This window comes from Bemisia tabaci, chromosome 1, assembly GCF_918797505.1.
Source record: "Bemisia tabaci chromosome 1, PGI_BMITA_v3".
Taxonomy (NCBI): domain Eukaryota; kingdom Metazoa; phylum Arthropoda; class Insecta; order Hemiptera; family Aleyrodidae; genus Bemisia; species Bemisia tabaci.
The window spans coordinates 25,537,098-25,562,622 of NC_092793.1; the positions used below are offsets into that span (position 1 = coordinate 25,537,098).

Sequence of the window (25,525 nt, forward strand, 5' to 3'; positions counted from 1 at the left end):
TTTAGGAACTGGAGTACAACAGTTTGAGTTGTCTGAAATGTGGTTAGAGGGAACAAAGGTTCAATCTCAATAATTATGAAACATATGTTTTTGCTTATCCTCAGATGTTCTTCAAGTTCCCAGACTGCCATAGGATAGAAATAGAAATAAAGTATCTTCTTTCTAAAATTTTGAAGTAATTTCATTCAAAAACTTTGGTAATCTTAAAATTATTTTCCCCTCTCAAGGTTCAGGATGTATTATGAATGCAGCTAGGTATGCACTTAGTTACGTTATATTTAATGGTAAGAAGAAATAAAAAAAAAATGTGTAAATTCTATTTCTTTATTTAATCTTAGTTTGCTTGACTCTGATGCTCACGGAGTAAAATATCTGAAACAAAATAGGCGCTATTTTGATCAATTTTCAAGTTATTCAATCAAATTTCATTAATGCTTTAAAATAGCCTTATATCATACTGGAAATTAAATGATTTCAATATACAATATGAAACTTTGACAATGCTCACTGTTGAGCCCTAACTTTCGGGTTGGAGTACAATTATTAGACTAACAAGGTTTCAAATAGGTTGGCTTTATCACAAAGAATACTTGCGCTTGACAAAATATTGCAAAAACACGGGTTATAACGCTGAAAAGAGATTTTTTACACCTCAGAAGAAAGTATAACACATAGAACTTAAAATGATTAAAATGAGGACACCAAATACATACGTTTCTTGCCGCAGTGATGAAGGTTTCTTGAAAAAAGAATATTTGAATTTATCGCATTGTCGAGTAGTTAACCTATATTACAACACATAACTATTGAACTTTTTAGAGACTAAGGACAATGGAATCTAAGGTCTATAGTCAGAATATACAGAACCAAGTTACAGAAATATTATCCACAACTACTTGAGTATCTTCACAAATACATCACAAACAGCAATGACTTTTCATAACACAAAAAACAATTGCCTCAACTGTAAAATCAGGATCTTCTAACTTCACAGATCACCGAGAAGAGATAAATAATTATTGAATTAAAACAAAAAGAAATTCATGGACAACTTTTGAGCTATTCTGAAGCTAAGGTCAAGTTTTCTTCCTCTGATAGATGAGACTTTCACCTATATGACATTTTTTTTAATAATTAAAATACAAACGTTTCAAAAATGCTGGATTTGCATCGAAATTTACATAATTTATACACATCTTATGTACTGCTTAAGGCTCTAGTAACGTTATTTTTTCAATCAATAATACTGGTTAACAAGAAATGACTAAATCCTTCTGAAAATGATCAACAATCAACACTGTCATTCTTCAGAAATGACATTTATATAATTAAAGGAGCATCTTAATTTACTAAATAAAAATACAAGTAAAAATAATCAAGTGACCTTTTCAGTGGCTTTAATTGCATCATTACAAAAAATAAGCAGAAATTGAAAAGCTTTTATACTTGAACTTGACACTAAAAAAATGAACTATTCTCATGTGCTGAAGTCATGCTTATCTGCCTAGTTAATGCTGGTGTTTTTTAAACGCTCAATTCAACTACCTGACACACAGAATTCTTGAGAGTGACCCTACATTACTTGCCCACTGCCATACCTAGACTTGAGTGATTGGGATCAATGAATGCAAGTATTATTCAATGCATATCAAAATGGTTATGATTATGAGGCTTTCCGGTCCGAGTTTTACTTGAACTAATTTTAAGGTACACATAGTGCTCACAAGAAAAGGATCCTCCTCTAGGAATTAGAATAAGAAATTTCGAGGTCAAAGTATCCAAATAAAAGGAAAAGTGCGAGACTTAAAAGCCACCCTATGGAGAGGACTGTGTCAATCAATGAAACATTTTCCACTGAAATTACAACCTCAACTTTGTCAGGACCTCAAATCAATTTGATCTTTTCTCCCAGTCAATTTCTCCTTTTAGAAATCCATCTTCACAAAACAACCCTAGTAAAATTTCAAATTTATCTTAATTAATTGACAAACATCAAAATAATGCTTGCATTCTCCCAAAGATAAAGGCCCGAATTTTGTTGACAATGATGGACCACAAATTGCAAAACCTGCCCTATAAATTCGACTTGAAGCCGGGAAAATTACGTTCTGGTCTCAAATTATACACAAGTTGATCATTTTCTACAGCAGGTTCCAGCCATTCTTAAAATATAAACAGTGCAAACCATTAATCAGCGATCAAATAACTAAGTCAACATTCCTGCCTCAACTTGCAGCCAACCACAAATCTGTCAACAAAATTCGGGCCCTGTACTCCTCCAGTCTGTGAAGAAATGTGCAATCATATTCTCAGCAATGTGTATTTATTGTCTATTCTTTCCTTCTCAAAAGAATTGAACAAATGAGATTCCAGTTTGGGCTTTTGAAGGGCAATTAATTAGGAGTATGATTTTGTCGTCTCCAATTACAAACTGATTCATCGCACTGTAAAGGAATTTAAAAAAGTTATTTCAAGGTCAGTTTAGTGCCTAAGCTCTTTAAAAAACAAATGCTTTGCTTTTAATAGATTTTTCTCCCAGTAAAATTTCCTCACAAAAACCTCACTCTCTTGCAAAATGCCGTTGTTGGAAAGCAAAGAGAGCAGAAACGAATAAGGAAAAGACTTGAGGTCTGCGATATGTTGAATCCACAAAACCAAAAACTCCGAGGACGAGTAACAAAATAAAGTATCTCTTAATTAGGACTTACAAAAATACTCTTCTTTAAAAATGCACAGCAGATGCTGTATCTGTGAAAAAATTATTGTGTCGTCATCACCTAACCATCCAAATAGTACCAGACAATAGATTCGTCACCGTAGCAATAGCCAGAGGAAAAGGGGGTCTATGCGGAAATATTACTTAGAACAGTTGCGGAACCTTTTCTTAGATCATTTGAATTTGAATATATCACAGTCTTGATTTCAGAAGCAAAAGCTTAACCCATATATGGGTATTTCCATTCTTTCAATGGAACAAATGTCTCCTTGACGGATTGTGGAGTTGCCCAACGCAGAATGTAATGCGGTCCACCAGCTTTGTCATTAGTTCCTGAAAAATGGAAGAAGACAAATGGATCAGCAAATAAACAAACAAAAGTAAGGAGATATTAAGACAAACTCCCCGATGTTAGAATTCACTGACAGTTTGTACAACAATTGGATTTTATTTTGCAATAAGGAACCACTATTTCTGGCCCATTTTAGAAACAACATACATGTCATTGGTTTCCCTATGCAGATATGTGCTTTTATGGAGGGGCCAGAGATAGTGGTACCTTATTGCAAAATGTAGTCCAATTATCTTTGAGGATGCTGGATTCAGAAATGAGATGATGATAGGCCGAGCAATGAAGTCATAGAGCCATATTCCACGTTAAATACTTTTTCTCTTAAGAATTTCACCCCGAAAAGTGAATACCTGAGAGGAAAAAAACTTAAATTAACAAGTGCAAAAAATTCTTCTCCAGTGGTGATATTTTCTTTTTATGTAAAATTTTTACGTCCTCTCATTTCAACCAAAAGAAGAATTGATTTTTTCTGTTGTTCATATTTAAAACCTTAAGTAGAGGAATGAGCCCTGAGTTTCGAATGCTGGTAAATAACTTACAAGGTAACATAACGATGAGCATTGAAGATTAGGCTAGTAACATACCTGACATTCTGCTGCCACCGAAAGGTTGCTGTCCAACTACTGAACCGGTGGATTTATCATTGATGTAGAAATTACCAGCCGAATACTTCAATTCAGTCAAACACCTTTTCAGGAATTGCCTAATAAGGAAAAATAAAAATGTTAGTTTTAATAAATAAAAGAAAACAATGAAATTTCGGTGGAAAAGATAACATCTGGCTCTTTTCTTAAGTTTATAAATGTTTTTAAATCTTTCGAATTTTGATGGAAGAAATATTGCATTCATTGAAGAGGACGGCAACCCTAAAATTGAAAATGAGATAGTATTAAAAATTGAAAGGGGATGGTATAAGAAGCAAAATAGCTGTGTCTCAAAGAAAAATTCACAAAATCGGCAGAGATATGAAAGATTGTAAGTCTGACTGGTGACTTCATGCACTCCTGGTGCGACTGCGGTTCACACGCGCACAACTCGAAGTCTGGCGCGTTTGCTATCTAGCGCCGCAAAGTCGCCTTTATAGTCACACCTAAACCAAGAAAAAAGAGTCGGCCAGGAACGAGCAAGATCGAGGCAAACTAATAACGTGTCGCGAACACGCGTCAGCCACTTGACACCGGAGACGATATGCAGAGTGCGAACTACGAAATGCTAGACAGAGCTCATGACATCAAGCGCTCAGCTGTTTTTTCGCGATAGCGGCTCAACGAATGCAAATATTCACAAACGGATTTTGGCATTGGTCATTGCACACTTTTCTTCGTTGATTTAGCCAAACTTGTTTTTAAGGTTGCCATCTCCTTTAATTTTAAAAATACATTTAGTTGATCATACTTTAAGCATACGTGAATCAAGCAGACAATACTGATTTTCATAACATAAAGAAAAAGAATATCTTATGTGAATAATTGTAAAATTCGCTTTTAACAGAGGAAAAATCAGAACCGACAAAAATCCCAACGATCACTTAGAGAGAGAGAAAAAAAAAAAATTACCCTACAAAGAAACTGTCATCATTAGGTACCAGTTTGTTTACAAAGGTTGATACTGACCAAGGAATTTTTGAACAACCGTCAATAGCAATTCGGGAACAAACATCTGAACAGAATCTGAATTATAATAGAAAAGCAAAACTTACTCATCTTGAGAGAACACAGCACCAGTAAGAGCGTAAGGTGTAGAACTTTCAACGAGTTTCAAAGCTGAGTCTAAATCCTTGTCCTCATAGACATATATCGTTAATACTGGGCCAAAAATTTCTTCAGTCATTATTTTGTCCTTGGGGTCTTTAGTTTGAACGATGGTTGGCTGGATGAAATATCCTTTACTGTGAACGGAGAGAAAAAAATTAAATGAACGAAAACTTATGAACCAAATGCTCAGGGAAAGCTCCTTCCAACTGATGAAGTTCTGACAGTCAAAAATTGAGCTCTCAACTATCCAGAGACTTGAACAGAGACTAGTTTCGTTTTTGGGAAACTCAACCGAAATGTAGTATAGGAGTGACGTTTTTATTTAGAAATGTGGGCGATTTTAAACATGAATGCTGTTACTTTTTTTAAAATACTCAGATTTTCATCTGATCAATTTAATAGAATTATCAATTCAAAGGAAAACAATGTTTTAGTTGCATTTTTCTCTGCCAAGTTAATCTAGTAGCACTTGCACTGGATTTCAGCGCTTAACTACAAAATATTCTTATTCTGGTATGCAAAAACTCTTGAAAAAATTCACACTAAAAAAATTTTAAATTTGATGACAAAGATTGTAAAGCAATGCGTTATCTATTTAAATTATATTATTATTAATTCTGTGTCCAATTTAAATGCAGAACATTTCAATTAAAATCGTTTTAGATAATTCTTATGCTTTGGACTATCCATAGTTTGTGGTCCTCAGGTTGTCGCTCACTGCTGTTTTTTACAAGTCATGCTTCCAGAAGTCTTCATTTGAGGAAGTCTTTACAAGGCACCCCTTTAAATGAAAAAAATGAGAGTTCACTGTAAACTGAAAAGACTTGTTCTTACTGATCATTACTTAGCTAGAGGTCTGTTTTACCTGTCATCATACTGTCCTCCTGCAACAATTTCCAAATTGGGAGATTTTTTGGCATGCTCAATATAACCGCTGATCCGGTCAAATGCTTTCTTGTCGATTACAGCTGAAGTGAAGGAGTCAAACTCTTCAACATCGCCAATTTTTAGAAGCTTCCTGGTTTCAATTAGGCCCTCTTTGATCTAAGCATTTGGACACAACAGAAAGATGATTAGATGACTTAGAGTTGAAAATGCACAGTAAATAAAAATTTTCTTTCTAAAATCGTGATGAACTTCCACTTTCTTGTCAACCTTTATACTGGCTATTTTCTGCCCTCTACTATCTTAGTAAGAAACATGTTTCAGTATGTAAATTTTTGGTCACCGATTAACAAATCAATTGACAGTCTTGCGACTTTCGATTGTTCAGGATTGCCTCAAAATTTAGAGAATGGACTTCCCTGACAATTAAAGATATGCTCGATGGTAAGAAAGACTTAATTTGGATTAGTTTTCAGACAAAATCTATTTTTTGAAATATCAAACCAATTCTGGAAAGCAAATCAAGGTGACTTAGCAATTTTTCCCTGACACTTTCGTAATTTTCTTCAGACATTTCCAGGTATTCCCTGACTTTTCAAAATTTCCTATTATTTCCTGGTTTCCCCAGTGTTCCCTAAATGTGACAACACTGGTTATGAATTGTTTTGGTCTTGGTCAGTGTTAAAATCAAGTGTGATTAAAATCGCGTTCAAACCTCTTTTGTGTACTTTCGATTAAAGTCATGATATCAAAATCTAATGCATCTATTTTTCAATAAGCTCTAGCACAAAGCATTATAATGAACTTAGCGGCTATTAGGAAATGCATATGTTAAGTCCAAAACTGTCCAAAGTGTTATTCTCGAATCTTGGCCACTATTACGCAGGTTTCAGGTTTTTTTCGAAAAGTTTTTATTTTCACTTATTTCTCCGACTGGAAACGGCTCAGTTCTGAGCCCAAATGTCTCGTTGTTTTATTGTGTATTTTTAGCCTTGTTTTCCGTTTTTCCCCCCTGTTTTTTATGTTATGTCCAAACATGGATCCACTCTCTTGTTTAAACATCATTTTTGGCATTTCAGCTAAAGTTGAATATTTTGCAAAGGAATGTTTTAATCATTGATGGATACAAACAATTTATTTATCAGCAGAATCGTGTGATCAACTCCTGTTATTTGAGAGGACTATCAAAACGGATGATAAAAAATGTCTCCCTTTTTATAGTTACGTACTATCAATATTTTTAAAAAGACTCGCTTGGGTGTGTACATTTATTTTCTTTGTCAGACACATTTCGAGAACCCTGCCTTCATCTTCAGCAATTACCTGCAACCGATTAGGCTAGCGCAAGGAAGGTATTGTTGTGGAATGATCAGCTGATCCATTTACTACTAAATGACAACATTCTTCTCACTTTCTTTGAAAGGTACAGCCAAGTGATGAGGTTTTAGATTTTTAAATTTTTTACTGTCTCTCATCCAACTGAGAAAAGCTGAGTTTTCAGCAGAAACGTTTTGGTATTTTTTGTGTGATAAAAAGCCGTATTACCCATTGTTTAGATTGTTTATTTTTGTCTGTTACTACATTGCCAACTTTGATGAATTTGAACAAAATATTAGACGTGCCAGTCGATATTAGATGTTAAACCCAGTCAATGGACAAGCTGATCATACCACATCAGTATTTTCCTCACTCCAGCCCAATCAGACACAGGTAATCCTAGGAGGTGAGGGCAGGACTCTCAAAACACATTCAATGTAAAAGTAAATGTACATAGGCAAGTGAGTCTTTTAAAAATTATTGATAGTTAATACATTACTTTTAAGCTGTCCTTTAAAAAGTGTTTTCACTTTTATGTCTTGACAAAACACATAAAACCAGGGATCAGTGAGTCTTCTAAAAGTTATTTATAGTTAATACATTATTGTTAAGCTGTCCTTTAAAAAGTGTTTTCACTTTTATATCTTGACAAAACATATAAAACCAGGGATAAGATGAGGTACCTTGGGCCACAATGAAGCGGGAATGTAAGCTCTTGAACAGGCCGAGCACTTCTGACCACAGAATTCAAATGCAGAACGAATAGTTCCATTCACAACGCTCTCAACATTGGCTGATGGGTGGACAAAATGGTAGTTCTTTCCACCACATTCACCAATCAATCTTGGAAAGTTAACATAACTGTCAATGTTCTGCCCAACTTGCTTCCATAATCGGTTGAAAGTCCTATGAAGCAAAAAAAAATTGATGAGGTGAAGTAACTCGGAGGAAAAAAACTTGATGGAAAAAACATTTCTTCATTCAGCCCTTAGAATACTTCTTTTGAAATTGCAGATTATTTATGTCAAAAGTCAAAGTTTTAAAAAAAGAGAAAGGCATTGTTCAATAACATATTTTCATTATAAAAGACGAGCAGGATTTTTATTTAAGTAAAACTTCTGACATCTGTTCTGACATCTACGCTTTATGAGTTAAAGGTCAAGTCAAGACTTACGGGACAGATCCAGTGAAATTAATTCCAGCGAGGAAGGGAGATTTCGTGATGGTGTCACCAAAAACGGGGCCATCAGCAGGAACAAAGTTTACAACGCCAGGAGGTACTCCTGCTTCTGTCATGATTTTGTAAATCACATAGTTAGAGAGTAAAGCTGTATCAGAGGGTTTCCATAAAACACCGCATCCCTAAACATACACATTTTTCAACACTAAGAAATTAAGGCACCAAGAAAGAGTTTATAGAAAGAGAATAATTAGGAAAGTACTGAGCTGTTAGCCAATTTTTACTAAAACGATATGCAAACTCAGGCTGTGCTTTGATAAAAACAATGGGCAAGAGGATGTTTACATTTATAAATCGTTTGCATACTGTTTTATATGGAAGCATGGCTTGAGTTCGCATATTGTTGTAGTAAAAATCGGCCGATAGCTCAGTATTTTATTTGATTTCATTATGAATGGCCAAAAACTGAAAAATTTCATATTTAGGTAAGTATCCTTGTAGAGACCATGGTTCATGACACCTTTTCCAGACAGAAATCAAAGAAAAAACAAGAGCAGCAACTTGAAATGTGGGCAGAGCAGCAATTCCTTCTTTTACAAGTCGTCTGTAATTGGCTGATCCACCTGGTACCCACTTTCTGAGGCCTTTGTGGAAAGTAACACAGGGTTCATTTTTCATTGAAAATACCACAAAAACAAGGGAAAATTTATCTATTAGAGATTTTAGAAATCAATTCTCCAGATTTTTCTGAAGAAATTTATGGGTAATATGACACTTTTTTCTCAAACACACTGAACAGTTCAACCTGGAATTTTGTTTTCTCATGACAACTAGTGTCATATTTCAAGTTGAAACAACAAAATTCCAGGTCGAACTGTTCAGAGTGTTTGATAAAAACATGTTTGGTTTCACCCATCAATCTCTTCAGAAGAATCTGGAGAACTGATGCTGAAATCTTTGACATAAAATTTTTTCCTTGTTTTCGAGATATTTTCGATATGTGAACCCTGTGTTATTTTTCATGCAGGCCCCAGAAAGTGGGCACCAGGCGGATCAGCCAATCTGAGACAAATCGTAAAAATAGAGGGTACCTGTGCCACTCGGCCCGCAATAAGTGACAAAAATCGAATCTCTTTGACAAAAATCAAGGACTCATAACATAATGGAAGGAGAACGAGTGCGAACAAAGCAGATGCAGCAAAATATCATGGGAAAAAAGTCTCTGCAGTGTGATGAACTTGTTGGATCTTCTCTCACAGTCATTATGACAGAGCTTACAAATTATGTATTTGGGACCTATAATATGGGAGTCAGGCATTTCCCTACCAGTAAAAGTTCATACACCCGTTTATTGAACTTTAAGCTTGTGATATACAGGTTTAATTTTTGCCGGTGACCAATTGAAAGCAAGTTTGAATCTTGTCTATACCTTCCTTCACCATGAGCTTTTCTCCTCCTACTAAAGACTTTTACATGATTAAACTAAAAAAATTTAGAGAGACAATCGAGTGCCTGTGTAATTTTTCAGAAGCCCTGAAGAGTGCAAAAAGAAACATTCCTTTGATTTCTTTTAGAGAAATATTAGTAATGAGTCTAAAAACGACTTCAATGTGATATCTATCATCTGTCCACAGTATAATAATAGATATACAAGTGATGCATGCGCACTTTTGGGAAATACTTTAAGAGTTTCACGTTTACTTCCTTCTTGAAACTGGGAGGAGAATATTATGCCTGAATGGCCTTGCACTCCTTCTTCAGCCTATGAACATAGTTATGATTACAAACGCTGTTGAATTAATGAAATTGGCACTGATAATAGTTGAAATACCATTAAAGCTGGAGTGTAGGATAAGTTTCCACCGATTGCAGTAAAGTTGAATGGAGAGACAGCTGCAACAAACCCATCCAAACCTCGATACCTCTGAGAGTTCAGAGTAACTTTCGGCTCTTCACTGATTGGTTGGTATTTGGTTGCTTCTTTTGCAAAGAAAGCGTTAAATCTGAAACATAAAATGATGTGGTAAAAAAAAAAAAAAAAAAACTATAAACCTGGGAGTATCTTGGCAAGTGTGACCATTAATTAGTTTGATTAGGCTTGAGTTCATTGTTAAAGATACTCCTTTACCCGTTCTCTACAGATCACACTCTTGGTTACAGAGCTTAACTTCAATATAGAATTTTGACCGGATGAGCAACTTTTAACATAGTTCCTTATCATTAAATAGTTCTGAAACTAGTCCAATATCAGTGTAAAAGAGTTAAAATATTCAATAATTAAAAAGTCTATAGACTCAGCAGGGTAAAATTCGCTGACTTTTCCAGGTTTTCCCTGGCCAAAATTATCAAACATCCCTGAATTTTCGTTTTGACTTTTTACCGAATAAAACACCATCCTTATCAGGCTAATTACCCTCATAATAATTTACATTATATTTTACCTGATGAAGTCGATTAATTCAGCAGCTGAGTCAATTTCAGCTTGAATAACAGTTTTCGCCTGACCAAGCATTGTCGTCGCATTCAGTTCGGCTCGATATTTCGTTGCCATGAGGTCTGCCGCTTTTTCCCAAATTTTAAGCCTCTGCGATAAAGGTACAGCATCCCACTTGGGCTGGGCAGCAACTGCTGTGTCGATGGCCTTTTGAACCAAGTCCTGCAATTCAATCCAACGTTAGTGACTTGGAAAATCAATTAGTCCCTTTTGCAACTTCGGGCTAATCCAAAATTCATCTGGATATCATTGATATTTATGAGACTCAAACACATAAAAACATGAGTTCCTAGGCTGTAGGCTTCTAAATCTGACTATGTAAAGGTACAGCTGATGACGGCAGTTTTTTTCTTTTTTCCCCCATTGTGAACCTTCCTAAAAAACTGAAATTTTAAAAGGAAGGAAGAAAAACGACCAACGATACTTACAGGTGTAGCATAGTAGAATTTAGCAATTTTCTTCTGGTGATTATGTGGCTGAAAAAAAGATAGAATAGATTGAAATTAGTGTCACATACTGAAATTTCCTTCTGAAGGATCACAGAAATTTACTACATTTAAAAAAAACACCGACTTGCTGTACAGTATTCAGCAAGATAAGCTCAATAAGCACAAGAAATCAGCAAATCAGAGAAGACAGGTGTAACTTTTACTGCGATTTTCCTTACATAAACGATCAGAATATTGTCAAATGATGGGGGTGAAAGTCGGAAAGGCTTAATTTTTTTGCAATGTTGTATAATTTTATTTGACATTTTATTTATTTACTCAAGAACGGACAAAACTTCTCTTTCAGAAGTCTTCAGGGGATTTTCTTCGTATTTTGACGAAAATTCCATGAAATTTTAAGAGCAAAGCATGAACAGGTCAAGGTGGTTCTTCAGAATTTTGAAGGACGATTCCATAGTTGATCCATCAATTGTTAATTTCTGCACTCTGGACATTTTTTTATGAATTTTCGAGGATCATTTTACACTGTAGTGCATCAAGTATTTGCACACAAAGTTTGACCAAGAAACACATTGTAATGTCTCAAAATGCACGGTCCCAGTGAAAATCACAAATTCAATTTGCAGTATTCACTGGAACTGTACTTCTGGAGTTATTTCAAGTGGTTCCTTGTTCATATTTTGTGAGCAAATACCTGACGCACTCCAGCATGATGTTATTCTCGGAAATTCTTAAGAATTGTCCTAAAATGTAGAAATTGTAAATTGATGGATCGGCTACATCATTCTCTAAAGTACTGAAGAACCACCATTCATAACAATTAGGGAATCGTTTGACAAGAAAAAACTTGGTAACATTGAAATGTAATAAAGTTCCTCTGGTTCACATTCCATCAAATGTGAGAGTCGCAGTGGTTGCTTTCAGCAATCAGATGAGTTTTAAGATGTTCACTAGTCAAGTGAATACTCTCACATTATTCCTTTTTCACACTGTTTTTGAGAGATCCGAGTTTTTTTTGAGGGGGGGGGGGGAGGGGAGCTTTTAAAGGTTTTTAAGGTGAAGTTACATAATTCAAATTAAATTATTTTAAAAAGTGGCTTAAAATTTTCCCCTCAACTGTGATAAAATACAAACAGACACTCATTATCCCTTACCATCGGTTGGTGGACAACATGTTTTGTCTTGAATTCTTCACCACCAATAATTATAGGAACTTCCTCGGTAGTGCTACCGACTTTTTTAAGCGCTGCCTCGATTTCAGATCGCTCTTTGCTTCCTGGTAAATAACCTTAACAGAATCAACATGTATAAGTTAGAACCTTGTTTGGTGAAATGCATTCATTTTTCGGCCAAAATAAAAATTTTTGGGACAGATTTATCTGGCAGACTAATGATGATTAGAAAACCATCCAGCCTTTCTTATATTTTGAATTAGGAGGAGGTTGGGGCAGAGTTGCCACAGACTTTAGAAAATAAATATCCCTGATTTCCCTGACAAAGTTTGGGAAAAATCCCTGACAATTGAAGATATGCTAGACGGTAATAATATTTTTCCGAAGAACTTTGTTGTTTGAAACGTCAAACTCATTTCAGAAAGTGATGAGGGCAACTTAACAATTTTTCCCTGACACGTTCGTCATTCGTCCTAACATTTCCAGGTTTTTCCTGATATTTCCCGATATTCCCTGACTGGGGCAGCCCTGTTGGGATTATTTGAGTGAGAGGATTAAAAAAGTAAAACGTATGTACTGGATTTATGAACAAATGCAGACTTGGATACTTAAAAATTCTTGGTTCAAAGCTTTTTCACAGTAGTTTTACTCAGGCTCTCCATCTCTAGTATCAGGATAAAAAGTGAAACTTTCTCTAAAAAAATGTTCGAGTATACATTAAACCAAGGTAAGAGTAACGTGATTAAAGTAGGTGCCTCTGATTAATAATTTGGACAAGATTAGAGAGAGAAGCTCTTGTTATTTATCAGGGTTTAAAGTGCAGTGACAGCAGAAAAATGGTTGGGAAGGGAGGGGGGGAGATAAGATACAAGGAGTGGATTTTGACATTCAGTTGAGAATGTGCTACTCCAGTTTCTAGTATTAAATTATTTTACTGGCTATGAAATATCAAATTTACCTTACTATCAGCCAGATTGTTTGTGCATTAAACCAGTTGTGTGGCCGTTCGATGGGTAAGAAAGTTCTGAGGCTAAAGTATAATTTACCTTGTAGGTTAAGCCACCTACTAATTATTATAATAACTAGGTAGAAAGGGAGAAAATGGGATTTTACCAACAAGCAAGAGCTTATTAGGAAGATGGGTACCTAAAATTAAATCTACCATAATCGGATACGACATTCATTAAAAACCATATTAATACAGCAAATTTGAAAAATATTTAATTTTGCTAAGATTGTGTATTATGCCATTTTTAACCTGTTGAAAATAAATATAACATAGCACAAATTACTGAACAAAGTTCATGAATAATATTTAACAATTTTAGAATCAATGTCATGGTGGTGTCAAGGTCAATTCTTTGAATGGAGACTTTGCATGCAAATTTTTTATTGCTTCATCTGAAAGTGCTTAAAGAGCTGATTTCACAGTATTTTTTATAATTTTTTCCTGGTACGGGAAATAGTATAAAAATCGATTTAAAAGTGAGAAAATGCGCCGCCTAGTGACGTCATCTAGCGGCATTTCCCATTTAAACACATGTATTTTAGCAGACTAGATAATTTTGTCATATCTTCTCCAATAATTGTTCAATTCATAAACCAAGGGTATCCTCGTGTTCAGTTCGCTAAGTAGTTTCCACTTAAACACAAAATTCATCAAATTTCAGACACCTGCAAATTCTCTATTGTCTTACACAAAAATAGAAAAAGGCACAGTTGTTTATGGCAGCAAATAAGTATCCACTCTGTTTTAACTAGACCATACGATCTGCCAGAGATTTAAGACAATTCTGAAAACTAACAATAACACTCATCGAAATTTCTAAACTTGGGAAACCATTGCTGACAAAATAAATAAAAAGAAAAAAATAGGTACAGAAACCTTGCTTAAGTAATGTAGCCCAAAAATGTTTGATACTTCAAAATTTCATTAAATGTTCCTTTCTCAACAGTGGTCCTACCCAGACCTTGAAAGCATATGAAAAATCATCTATACCTGAAAATTATTCCTGTTCAATGCATAAACCTCATCAAAATTTAAAAATGAACGTTTTGGTTCTCTCTCTGGCAGGAGATTCAACAACTGCTCCTCCTGTTCATACGAGAGCCCTGGTTTTGCAGTGCCTAACAGGACTGTTCACAAAGGCAATAGTGTTTACAATTTTTTGCCTCTCACATGGTGAAAATTCGACTTTTTTTTTTTTTTTCTTCCCCACGTAGTTTTGATTTATTTTAGTGATCATTTCAGCCCGGATTAACTTCTAAATCTCCTGCCCTAAAATTCGACTGAAACAGCGTTTTTGAGATCACAAGGGACATCTGGGTAACATCAATCCAAGGTGACAGTTCACAGCAATAGCAGATCTCTCTCACTTGAGTCTGTGCATACTGCTCCTCCTCTAGGTGCAAATGTGGAACAGTAAACTGCAAGTTGCAACTACACGGCCTTGGATGGAAAAAAGGTAAACATCTAGCACTCAGCTGATGCATTACTGGAATTGTTTACCATTTTAACTGACCAAAAAGACAAACAACTTGTCAACTTGAAAGCATTAAGCAGCAAAAATGCTGGTGTCATGAGGAACAGAGAAATCGAAGATGCTGTGTGGGCATGGAGGAGGTTTTCACACCTGGGGCTAATTATCTTGTTCCGCCTGTCTATAAGTAGGAGAGAGGGAGAAATAGAGGAGAGAGCAAGAGAAAGAGGGGGGGGAGGGCATTGACAGAGATAAATGGTCAGTGAGTTAAGACAAGTTAATGGCTTTCATTTCATGAGGAATAATTTAACATCCAACAAGTCGGCATCTAAACTTAATTTGGAAAGAGAGATAAATTTCCTAGATTCCCCTTGATAAGGTACTCTCTTCTTGCTTTACATAACTTGTATATGACATGGGTACAAGTAAACCTTAAAAAAGAGAACCCTCCTCAAAGGAATAATTATGAATACTTTTAAGTTAAATGAGGGGGGGGGGGAGGTGCAAATACTTAATTATTTTTAGTTTCTGACCTTTTATTGGTCTTACCCATTTTTCAGTGGAATATATTCTTCTCTGATAGACTACAGCAACCTCCCTTCACTTATTCATCGGCCCTTCAACTAATACCAAATAAATACTTTACATCCTGAGATCATGGTACAGAAGTACAATTAAATTTTGGCAAAGCCATAATTACTACATTTTATGATTGACTGCAAAAGTCCTTTTCCTAGGTGCCTAGGGTTTTTTTAAAAAAGAAAAAAAAAATACCCCTACAAATCACTTTTATGATTGAGTATATTTAGACAGAAAGAGGATCTTGCTTGATTTTCATTAAGAGGACAGATAATTGTTAGGAAGAAAAACAGATTAAAAAATGAAAGAAAAAAACTGTCCGATAAAAAAATCTTAGGGAGCCACCCGCCTTTCCCGACTGAGAGGCAAGAGTAAAAACATCCTACTTAGCATCACATGAGTAAGTAATAGCTCATCAGTTTTAGCTCATCAGTTCGATACTGTGAACTGAATTCTTCCGACTGAGAAAGAATCAAGGGTATAGAGGTGCAATTGTGCCAGATGGAAAAGTAGAAATCATCAGACTTGAAGAATTATAAGACTTGGCAATACTGTTAGAAATGTTGTTGCAATCTCTTGACTTGGTGGGGACATTGGAGGACAAAAATAGCCCATGAAGGAGGAGGTTAATCTTAAAATCGGTTTTTGAATATACTTTTTTGCTCAAATACACTCAAAATTCAGCTATGAACCTCTTCATGAAATTGAATAAGAACAGTTCAAGTCAACAAAAGCTAAATTATTTGGGGAACAGGAACCCTGAAAATCAATGAGTGCTGTATTAATAGCCCTGTCAGGAAGATGAGTGAACGCTCACAAGCAGAACATTGACATAAAAACCAACCTCATGGCAATCAGCCCAAATTTTAATGCAATCCCAAGCTCTTTCTCTTGCTAGTGAAATTCTCAACTCAATCAGGGAAAAGCTCAGTAAATAATGCTCAGAAGTTGGCTTGTCTGAAAACATGCTATTACTTTATCACATAACGACTTCAAAAACCTCAGGGAAAAATTAAAATCATTAAAGAAAAAAATCAAGGTACCTACTCCTTATAAATCTTCTGTGCATAAGTGCTGCTTTTAGAAAGATCAAAGCAGAAAAGTAAAAAAACAAAAATCAGAGCTTGTCCTCCAGTTAAAAAAAAAAGGACAGGAGAAAATAATGTTTACCACTCTTTATGATACTTGAAGAGAATTCTTTTCAACTACTTCTAATTTTTCTAGGTAAAAGGAAGAAGGAGGTATTTCATAATTTTTGAGGGTTTCTTTTCGATGAAGGGAAGGAATGAATAAAATGTAACAAGGAACTGGAAGTGCTGAGTTGTATCATTAGAAAATACTTCTTCGATGATGAGAAAAGAATAAGAGACAAAACTGACATGAAATAAAGATATAACGATGATAATTCACTACTGATTTTATATCATCGAATGATTGGCACAAGTCTCTTTTAATGTTTTAGAGTGGGAAACACTGTAGTTTATAAAAAAAAGGCGAAGTCCTCTGACAATCTCCCCCCCCCCTTCCCCCCGATCCACTTTAGCAGATTTAAAAAGACATTACTGAGCATTATTGTACTTGCAGAGGAAAATCTGAGGAATATGAGTAAAATTTGAAAATAAGTACTTATTTTCCAAAAAATGATTTTAACTTCAGGCTTAAATTATAATCAGCCTAACTACATTTCGTGTTGCCTAATTTTCTCTAATGTTCCCTATTTTAAACAGAGAATTAAACTACATACTTAATACTTTTAAAATTTCTGTGAATTTACTTTCCATTAAGAAGAATATACTCACACAATTTTAAGTTCCAGAGCTGTTTAGTTTTCTGTTTAAAAAATGATCCCTGAGAAAAAATTGGCGACGTCTGATGTAGTTTAGTTACTTCTAGTTGAAGGACTGTATATATAGAGAAGGATGAAAACTAGAATTTAAAAGCTTACCAAGAACAGGTTCATTTTTTACGCCGAAATCACTGATTCCAGCTTCGGGTAGCACTGACCCAAAATGACGACAGCAGACCCTGGACAAAAGAAACATTGCATATTTAGCATTAAAGATTGCCTCAGCAGTAATTATTACTGAGAAGGAAAAACTTTATTGATATGAAAGTTAAATAAAATAAAAAAAAATCCAGGACTAAAACTGAGAACTGTAATTCTGTTGAGATTTGATTTGAACATTTATTTTGCAAGATTTGGGCACAGCTGAGTAAGCATAATTGATGAATTCAATAAAATCATATTTTCTCTCTATCATAACAATTTTTTGGTCTAGGTACTAAAATCATTTAAAAAAAAAAAAAAAAAAAAAATTATCTAAGTACCTAGACTAACTTTGAGTTAAAAAACTATTCTTAGTCCTGTACTGCAAAATGATTTTATTAAATGAAACATGCTCTTTGGAGGGAAAAAGAAACTGATATTCCAGTCACAAAAACCATGTTTCTTTTATTGGGATGAAGTCAAATTAGTTATATTGTTCTAGGAACTTGGCTCCTTGTCTTGGGCTGTTGCCCTTCATGTTACCCTAGGTCATGTATTGTTGAATGAGAGATTCAATAAACATAAGATTGAGCCTATACCAATTCAAAAGCCAAAAATAGATTCTGGCTAAGAAAACATAAAAGTTCAAAAAGGCTACTGAGCTACTTCATTATTTTTGGAACTAGACACGTATGGTGAGTGGATTGACAATAAATCCTTCACATGTAGAAACAATCCACAGAATTTAGAAAATGAAATTCCCTCACACTTGCGGCTGTACTAGATGATCGAAAAGAAAAATAAAAATCAACACTTCCAAACCCAAGCATGTAACATTTTAATTCTGAGTGTCAAATAACTTTTTAGGAAAGCAAATAGAGCTGATTTAACAATTTTTCCCCAACACTTTCACCATTTTACTTGACATTTCCAGGTTTTCCCTGGCTGTGGCAATTGTCATGCTGGTTGACATTGTCTGTAAAATAAAATATAATGAAAATACTCATAACTAAAAGAAAATGACTGCGTAACTTAGTTGGCGTCAGTTATCGTCTCAGTCAATTTTTCCTGGTAGGAGAGTGTGGGAAGGTGAGAAATAAGTACAGGAAAATTTATTGACACATAACTAAAAACACTAAAGAGGCTGTATGTAAATTGCTGTGTTGCCAACCTTGGCACTTTACCTTCTGCATATCGCTTATCGACGGTGTAAGTCGGCAATCACATAACTCGGTTTGCGACGTAGCAAACTTCCTGTCATACTTTATTTTTTAATTGGGAAACTACTCAACAGCAATGCTTTAAAGCTGCCGTAATTTTTCTCCTCTGTGAGAAGAAAATTCCGAAAAAAAACTTCAAGGAATGATGTCAATTTGTTCTCCTTTAAAAAAAATATCATTGAAGCGGAGATTTTCAGACACCGCAAACGAAATATGTGATTACAGAGTTACGCTGTCGTTATGGTACACAATTCCTTTGGCTCAAACAAATTTGTTTCATTAAAATTAACTGACTTTATTTTCACAGGAAACCATGATGTTCCTACAAAAGCATCTGACAATATCTCATCGATAAATCCATTTTGTTAAAAACCATACTAGTAATATCTTTCCAAGTAGAGAGTGCGATATAAAGTTTGAAACATTAAGAATCAGAATGTATGTTTTTTAGTTCTGCTACACTTCATATATTTTTGAACTGACAACTTTCATAAGTTCTACTTAAAATAACATATTCTAAGGATGCAGTTGTTCTATGGAATCATCTTTGAAAACTGCAAAGTATAGTAAAAAAATAAAACAATCGATCAAGGCAGTATTAAAAATATGCTACAAAGATTTTAATACTTTACTACTTGTAAAAACAGCGTTTTCATGAATACCATTTTAAAATGGGTCAAGCTTGAAAGCTTGCTTTGGAACCCATAAATCTGCTCCTGATGAGGAATTCTACTTCATAGTAGTAATTAATTAAGTGTGAAGATAGCAGATACTGACTGGATGTTACTAAGTTGCCTTACAACTTTTTAAAACCTCTTCCAGATTGCAATAGTTGAGAACTATCTTAGGACAGTATCTGGTTGTGATCAAATTTGAGTCAATACAGAACCTTTACGCAAACTGGAGATCTTCAAATAGGCCTGAAAAATTTTAGACTAGGTAGAATGCGACATTCTCTTATAGAGTAAATAAAAATTGGGGTCTTCATGAAAAATAATACCTATCTCCTGATATGGTACAGATGGAGAAATAAGAGATATGGATTGGAATATTGCAGGTGGGAAAAGTTCAGGGTTTAGCACCTTATTGGCAGCATAGATCCAAAGTACTTAGCTCCCATTCCTTAGAACCAGGCATTTCAATGATAATAAAAATTTCTTGAGACCACATGCGAACTACCGTTCTTACACTTGAACTTGGACCCACTGGATGGATCGAGGTCCTTTGGTATTGAATTTGTTGAGTTAGAATTAAGACAAAAGCATTTCTGTTTAAAAGTATAGTATTAGTTGCGTACTGAATGAGTTAATGAATATAGATTGAATGCCTACTCAAGATGCAACTCTGCGCCGCTGTCTCGAAATCGACTCACCCGACTAATGTTTGAGATTAGAGACAAATTAGAGCAAGCGATATGAAGAGAGTACCTTTATTGAAGTAAATAACGTTTAGCAAAAAACTTAAATCAATAAAGGGAGCAGAGCCGAATGTGGGGGCAGTTCAAACAAACTGACCCACAGACCAAAAAGTATTGTTTGGATTTTGATGTATTTTAGCCTTGACTGTCATTAGAAAACCATCGGATTAATAACGCCGAAACTAAAGAGTTAAGGACTTGTACTTTGAATTACCTTTGGAAGTATCCATGGGTGCACACTTTACTAACGGACAACATGATTAATTACTAACTAGGATAGTAAATTTTAAACATTAACGTCATAAAACACACGATTCCTTTCAAAAATAATGATAGGACTCATCAGCTGATAAAGAAAAGTCGCGAACGATGTGGAGGGGGAAGGGCGTCTTCACGAAATCAGTATTGCAACTTCTGAAACCCTTTGAAACTTACTTTGTTATTTTAGATTTTGAATTTCTTACTTTACAAACCCTCCAAAAATTAGAAATCAAGTAAATATTCCAAAAAAAAATAGGAGTTCTATCTTTCCAAAGACTAATTAGGAGAAAATTGTGCGTTGACAGTAATTATCAATCGGGTTTGAGAAAATGGTTCAGGGTAAACTCGATCTGAGGAAAAGAGCACAATGCAGCAGCGCTGCGCGCGTGTTTTTAAAATTTGAATGCAGGCGAATCGCCGAAATAAGCGAGCGTCCAAGTGGTTGATTACTTAACAATAATTTATGAAAGTTGCGATTAAGATTTTTTACGGGAACTCGAATACACAATTTCAAGCCATATAGTCTATCCTTTGAGTTCGTGTCCTGTGATGGTGGTACCTCTATTTTGGAGTATGAAAATAAAAAATCGAAGTCTGCAAACACTGTTGACCTTGTGAGCGCATACTTCGAGTAAGTAAATACGAAGTTGTCAGGCTAATTCTCGAAATTATTCGGCGGAAGTATGAGATAAAACGCCGCATGCATAAAACACTTTGGGCAAGATGAAAGGAAACCATTATTTTAGGATGCATAACAGGGCACCAATTTGAGGCAAATTTTCAAAAAAATATAATGGAGCCTAAGTTTCTGCACGAATGCGTGAGCTACGCTGAGAAGCGACAACATCGAGATGATACGCAGGTTCAGCCCTGAGTAGATTATTAAAAACAACTATATTTTGTGTCGTGTCTGTCAATCCTGTCCACATCCCCTGCCCCGGGGATATTGAGGGATCCCGCTACCAACAGGAAATTTAGAGACCCTTTCTAGAAAACCCCTTCCCATTACCTCGGACAATAATGAAGGTACAAGGACAAGGTAGGCAAAAGCGGGTCCTCCCGCGGAGCAGATAGTTGTATTCACGTGCTTTATTTTACGAACAGGAGAAAAACCCCGTTTCATTACTTCAGACAACAACCAAAGGTTTTCTTTGCAGCTGTCAGATTCGCCTTCAATCGACAGGGTAGGCAAAAGCGGGTACTCGCGAGTAGCAATAGTTGTATTCACGTGCTTTACGAATAGCAGAAAACCCCTTCCCTATACTTCAGAAAACAATGAAAGGTTGCCTTGGAAGCTGTCAGATTTGCCTTCAATCGACAAGGTAGGCAAAAGCGGGACCTCGCGAGTCGCAATAGCACGTGCTTTAACAGAAATACGCACGTGGAGTGTCAGTAGCCAGCACTTTGATGTCTTCCTTCACGACTCGGATGAGGAGGGAAAAATTATAGTCCAATTTGATTTCTTTCACTGTAATTTGAGCGTTTCTTTTCGTGATACTTACCCCAAAGGGCCATAGAGCGTGTCACAGCGCCTGCCACTTACTTACCTGAGCCCCCAAGTACAGCACAGATCGCAATAAGTTGCAAATACCTACCTGGTAAGGCTGTAGCTGCGTACTGCATCAAGGTGTTGAGCATGTTGCCTACCATTTAATTGAAGGGGCTCCTCAAATTGGAATCCAGTGCAAGTAAATTGGAATAAGTTGCAATTTTCTTCGAGTTGCTGACTGTCTATCGATCTTTCAGATAGGTACACGGAGTTCAGTTTACTTATAATCGGCTCATTGATCAAATGATGTAAAAATATTGCCATCTCGAAAGTTTGAAAATTCAAATTGTATTGCTTTAAGTTGGAACTTAAGGTATTTCAATATTTTTGTTGAATTGTGCTAATCGAGACATAAATAGAGTAACTTTCATCATCCTGTGATGAATTTACCGACAAAAAACCGAGATATCAAATTTCTGCCATTTTGAACTTTATCCGGCTACCTTTTTTAAATGATTCGAATGATTAACATCGGGTTTGCGCAAAAAAGTTGCATTATTTATGCTCTTTTGAACAAGGTATCACCAGAGGGGTCTTTCCATTTGAAAAAAAAGTTTGGGTTCGTTGCCCCCCTCCCCCTAGGAGGCTCCTCCTGAAAATTTTAGGGGAGCCAAAAAGTAGCTCCCTTAGACCTGGGAGTAACTCCTAAAGTTTCAAATCTTCCCTCAATTAAGTAAAAAGTTAGAGAGGGTGGAAGGAACTTTTAGATCATCCGTCAAAAGAATTCTCGTTTGAACGAGCATTACTTGTGTCAAGGGATTTTTTTTTTTTTTTCTGAGAGAAAGGTTTATCTTAGAATTTTCAACTGGAAACGCTCTCTCTGTGATATTATGTCCGACAGGGGATGGATAGAGGGGGCAAAAAAAGAACACAGACCGTAAAGTTTTCAGGTATGCCTGGATCCATGTTCCAAAATGATAGCCATAAGTTTTTAAAACCATCCAATGGGGTTTTTCAAAAATAGAGAGGCCAACCGCTGCATAGGTATTGCTATACATGTATTGTGTATATTAAACTGAATATTCTTGGTAAGAGGAAATTAGAAATGATGAAATTTAAAATCAAAACATTCACATGCACTTTAAAATTTGTTAAAAAAGGATGCGTTCCACAGAGTGGAGAGACAAGTCTCAGTCTAGCTTTTGTCTGACTTAATTAGTCAGAATAATTGTCATTCATATACTGAGAATACAGAGCAGGGCTTCGTAGGAGACATTTGCTTTCAACAATTCCTGAGATGCATGTGAGTGATTTTAAATTTGAATTTTATAATTTTAGTATTGCTTGTTTATACAGTATTCAGAAGTTTAAATCCTAATTCGCGCTCAATTAAGAGGAAGGTAAATTAGATGAAACTTCAAGATGAAATTTTTATTAGGTACTTTTCTTTCAAGAGCATTCAAAATGTTTGAAAATTTTCAGATCTGCTGGCCAAGAAATGCAGTTTTGAACTCCAATAAGTCAAAGCAGGTCCTCAGGAACAAAAATACACAGTTGTTTTGACTTTTCATACTTGAAATAGGACATGTTACTTGGAAAACTTATTTCAAAAGGTGGATTCAATTAATTTTTTACTTATAATTCAAATCATACTTTCCCTGCCTACATTTTGTAAGTTCTTGCATGTACTTTGTTTGAAGAATAAAGCAGTTATTATTCAATTTACATCCCTGTTTTGTGATTTTAAACTACACAAGATTTTGGTAAATTATTTTCGGCTAATTCATCACCAATCATGATGGATAATCTTAATTCTACAGTTAGGTAATTGACTTTGCTGAAAGGACAATGCACGGAATAACAAGAAATTTGAAACCGGCTGAATTCTGTAATGTTTAATATGATGTTCCTTATAGCTTCCATAGTATCATGAGCTTTTAAAATCGAAAATTCCACATAAGTAACAATCTTGAGAAAAGTAGGGCTGAAAAGTGAATTTTTTTACTTTTAAGTACGCAATTTCTAGTGGAAATATTGGGACATATGATTGGTAATGGAGCTGGGCTTTATTGAATCCTATCAGGCGAAGAGAATGAGATAGATGAACAGAATTGAATTCCACCAAATGATAACAGTTAGCAGAGTAATGGCAATGTCCACATAAGCATATCGACGGTGAAACTACCAAACCACGTATCTCGGTTTGCGACGTCGCAGACTTCCTGTCATACTATATTTTTTAAATGAAATACTACTTAACGTCTGGTCTTGGAAATTTCTGTGATTTTTCCTCTTTGTGCGGAGAAAATTCTGTGTAAATTTCAAGGAATGATATTGATTTGGTCGACTTCAAAAGAATAAAATGGGAGCGTAGATTTTTAAACACCGCAAACGAGATACGTGGTTTGGTAGTTTCACCGTCGATATAGTGATAGCTCCACAAATCCATTGGAGAGCACCTGTCAGAAGGTCAAAAAATAACTTAACACCCCTGTTCACTCATGAAATTGACACATAGAGAGTTTGACTTTAAAAGTTCATTGTTCTTGGAGGACCATAAGGAAAATCATATCAAATAATACCTAAAAACCGGCGCCTAATTTCTTTGTATTCCTATGAATAATTTCTAGTTTTTCAGATTATTTTTAAAGGATTGGAACACCTACAGGAAGTCGATAATAGTCTTGTAAAGGTTGTATTAAGTTTTTAAGTGCCAAAGTATCTAGTGATAAAGGAAATGGTTCACCAAAGTGATTAGATTGATTAATACCATCAGTCAAAGAGCAACGCTTTTATTTACTGCTTTTATAGTACTTGCACTTTTATTTTTTAACGTTTACCGAAAAATTAAAATTTGAAATATTCTCTGTAGACAACATCTAGGTAAGTACTTTTTTCATATTATTTTTTATAGAATGACCAGGTATTAATACTCAAATTATGCACTAGTTGAGGCAAGTTCACAGAACAAGAACATTGAAAGTATACCAGATATCACTTTGTTAAACTAAAAAAAAAAAAGAAATTATAAAATGACATTTTTAGCGACATTTTCGACATAAATTTATTCTTGAATTTCATGACCGGACATAACTTTTTAAGTAATAACATCAACGGTATCAGATAAATTTCCGAGAAAACAGGGGGATGAACCATTTCTTAAAGTCCAACCAGAGGTTCCTACATTAAGAGGCAATATCCCACGGTCAAAGGGCAAAAACGTATATCCCTATTTTAGATGTTGCAGGATTTCTTTCATACCTACTTCATTTTTTCTGTGGAGAACTACTTGGTCAATGAATTTTATTGAAAAATTCCTTGATATTTCTTCTCAATTAGCAGAATAGACTGTATATATGTAAATTTCAAGCTAAAAAGTTGGCTTATTGTTTCTATTGGAAAAAATAAAATAGAAAAGGAAATTTTGAAACATAGCGATTGAGTTACGTGCTTTTCCACTTTGGTCATCAATATATTGATTGTAAAAGGACAAAAGTCTCCGCAAGTCTCAAATTTGCCACGGTTCAGATTTCATATCATATTTTATCTTTTCAAAGGATGATCAACCAAAGTTATGGCATGAAATTGTGAGTCAATTTCTTTTGCCCTTTTGAGAATATATACTCCACACACAAAAATGTGAGATAAAATTCTCTTAAAAATAAAAAGAGGCTGGAATTTTGAAACATCACAAATGAGATAAAAGTTTTTATAACATCACAGTCAATAAAGGTATGCTTCGAGTAGGTAAATCAAGATGTTATTTAGGGAAG

At 35.1% G+C, this 25,525-nt stretch overlaps 1 protein-coding gene and 1 long non-coding RNA gene across 4 annotated transcripts; one reads left to right on the forward strand and one right to left on the reverse strand.

The window, feature by feature from the left end:
• Positions 1-310: 310 nt before the first annotated feature.
• Positions 311-20,357, reverse strand: LOC109041096 (delta-1-Pyrroline-5-carboxylate dehydrogenase 1). Its single transcript, XM_019057266.2, has 12 exons — positions 20,217-20,357; positions 17,324-17,403; positions 12,302-12,435; positions 11,127-11,174; positions 10,646-10,860; positions 10,036-10,207; positions 8,199-8,386; positions 7,708-7,930; positions 5,688-5,866; positions 4,768-4,956; positions 3,653-3,771; positions 311-3,049 (listed from the first exon to the last, which is right to left on the reverse strand). Exons 1-12 carry the CDS (start codon positions 20,258-20,260, stop codon positions 2,937-2,939), a joined length of 1,704 nt encoding a protein of 567 aa, XP_018912811.1. The 5' UTR covers positions 20,261-20,357; the 3' UTR covers positions 311-2,936.
• LOC140224292 (uncharacterized) lies at positions 12,448-25,311 on the forward strand. 3 transcript variants are annotated; one of them, XR_011899605.1, is made up of 3 exons: positions 12,452-14,784; positions 18,893-23,927; positions 24,222-25,311. It is a non-coding gene; the product is annotated as an uncharacterized lncRNA (long non-coding RNA). The 3 variants fall into 3 exon arrangements; XR_011899602.1 differs by lacking the exon at positions 24,222-25,311 and having other exon boundaries at positions 12,448-14,784; positions 18,893-23,477; XR_011899603.1 differs by lacking the exon at positions 24,222-25,311 and having other exon boundaries at positions 12,448-14,784; positions 23,235-23,477.
• The last annotated feature ends 214 nt before the right edge of the window (positions 25,312-25,525 follow it).

Bases quoted from the DNA above. Each gene is read 5' to 3' on its own strand.
- LOC109041096 (XM_019057266.2), bottom strand. From the start codon at position 20,260: ATGTTGTCCGTTAGTAAAGTGTGCACCCATGGATACTTCCAAAG. The intron at 10,861-11,126 runs GTAAGTATCGTT...ATTGAATTGCAG, and splicing joins AATTCTACTATGCTACACCT to GACTTGGTTCAAAAGGCCAT. The intron at 3,050-3,652 runs GTATGTTACTAG...TCCATTTTTCAG, and splicing joins CGGTGGCAGCAGAATGTCAG to GAACTAATGACAAAGCTGGT.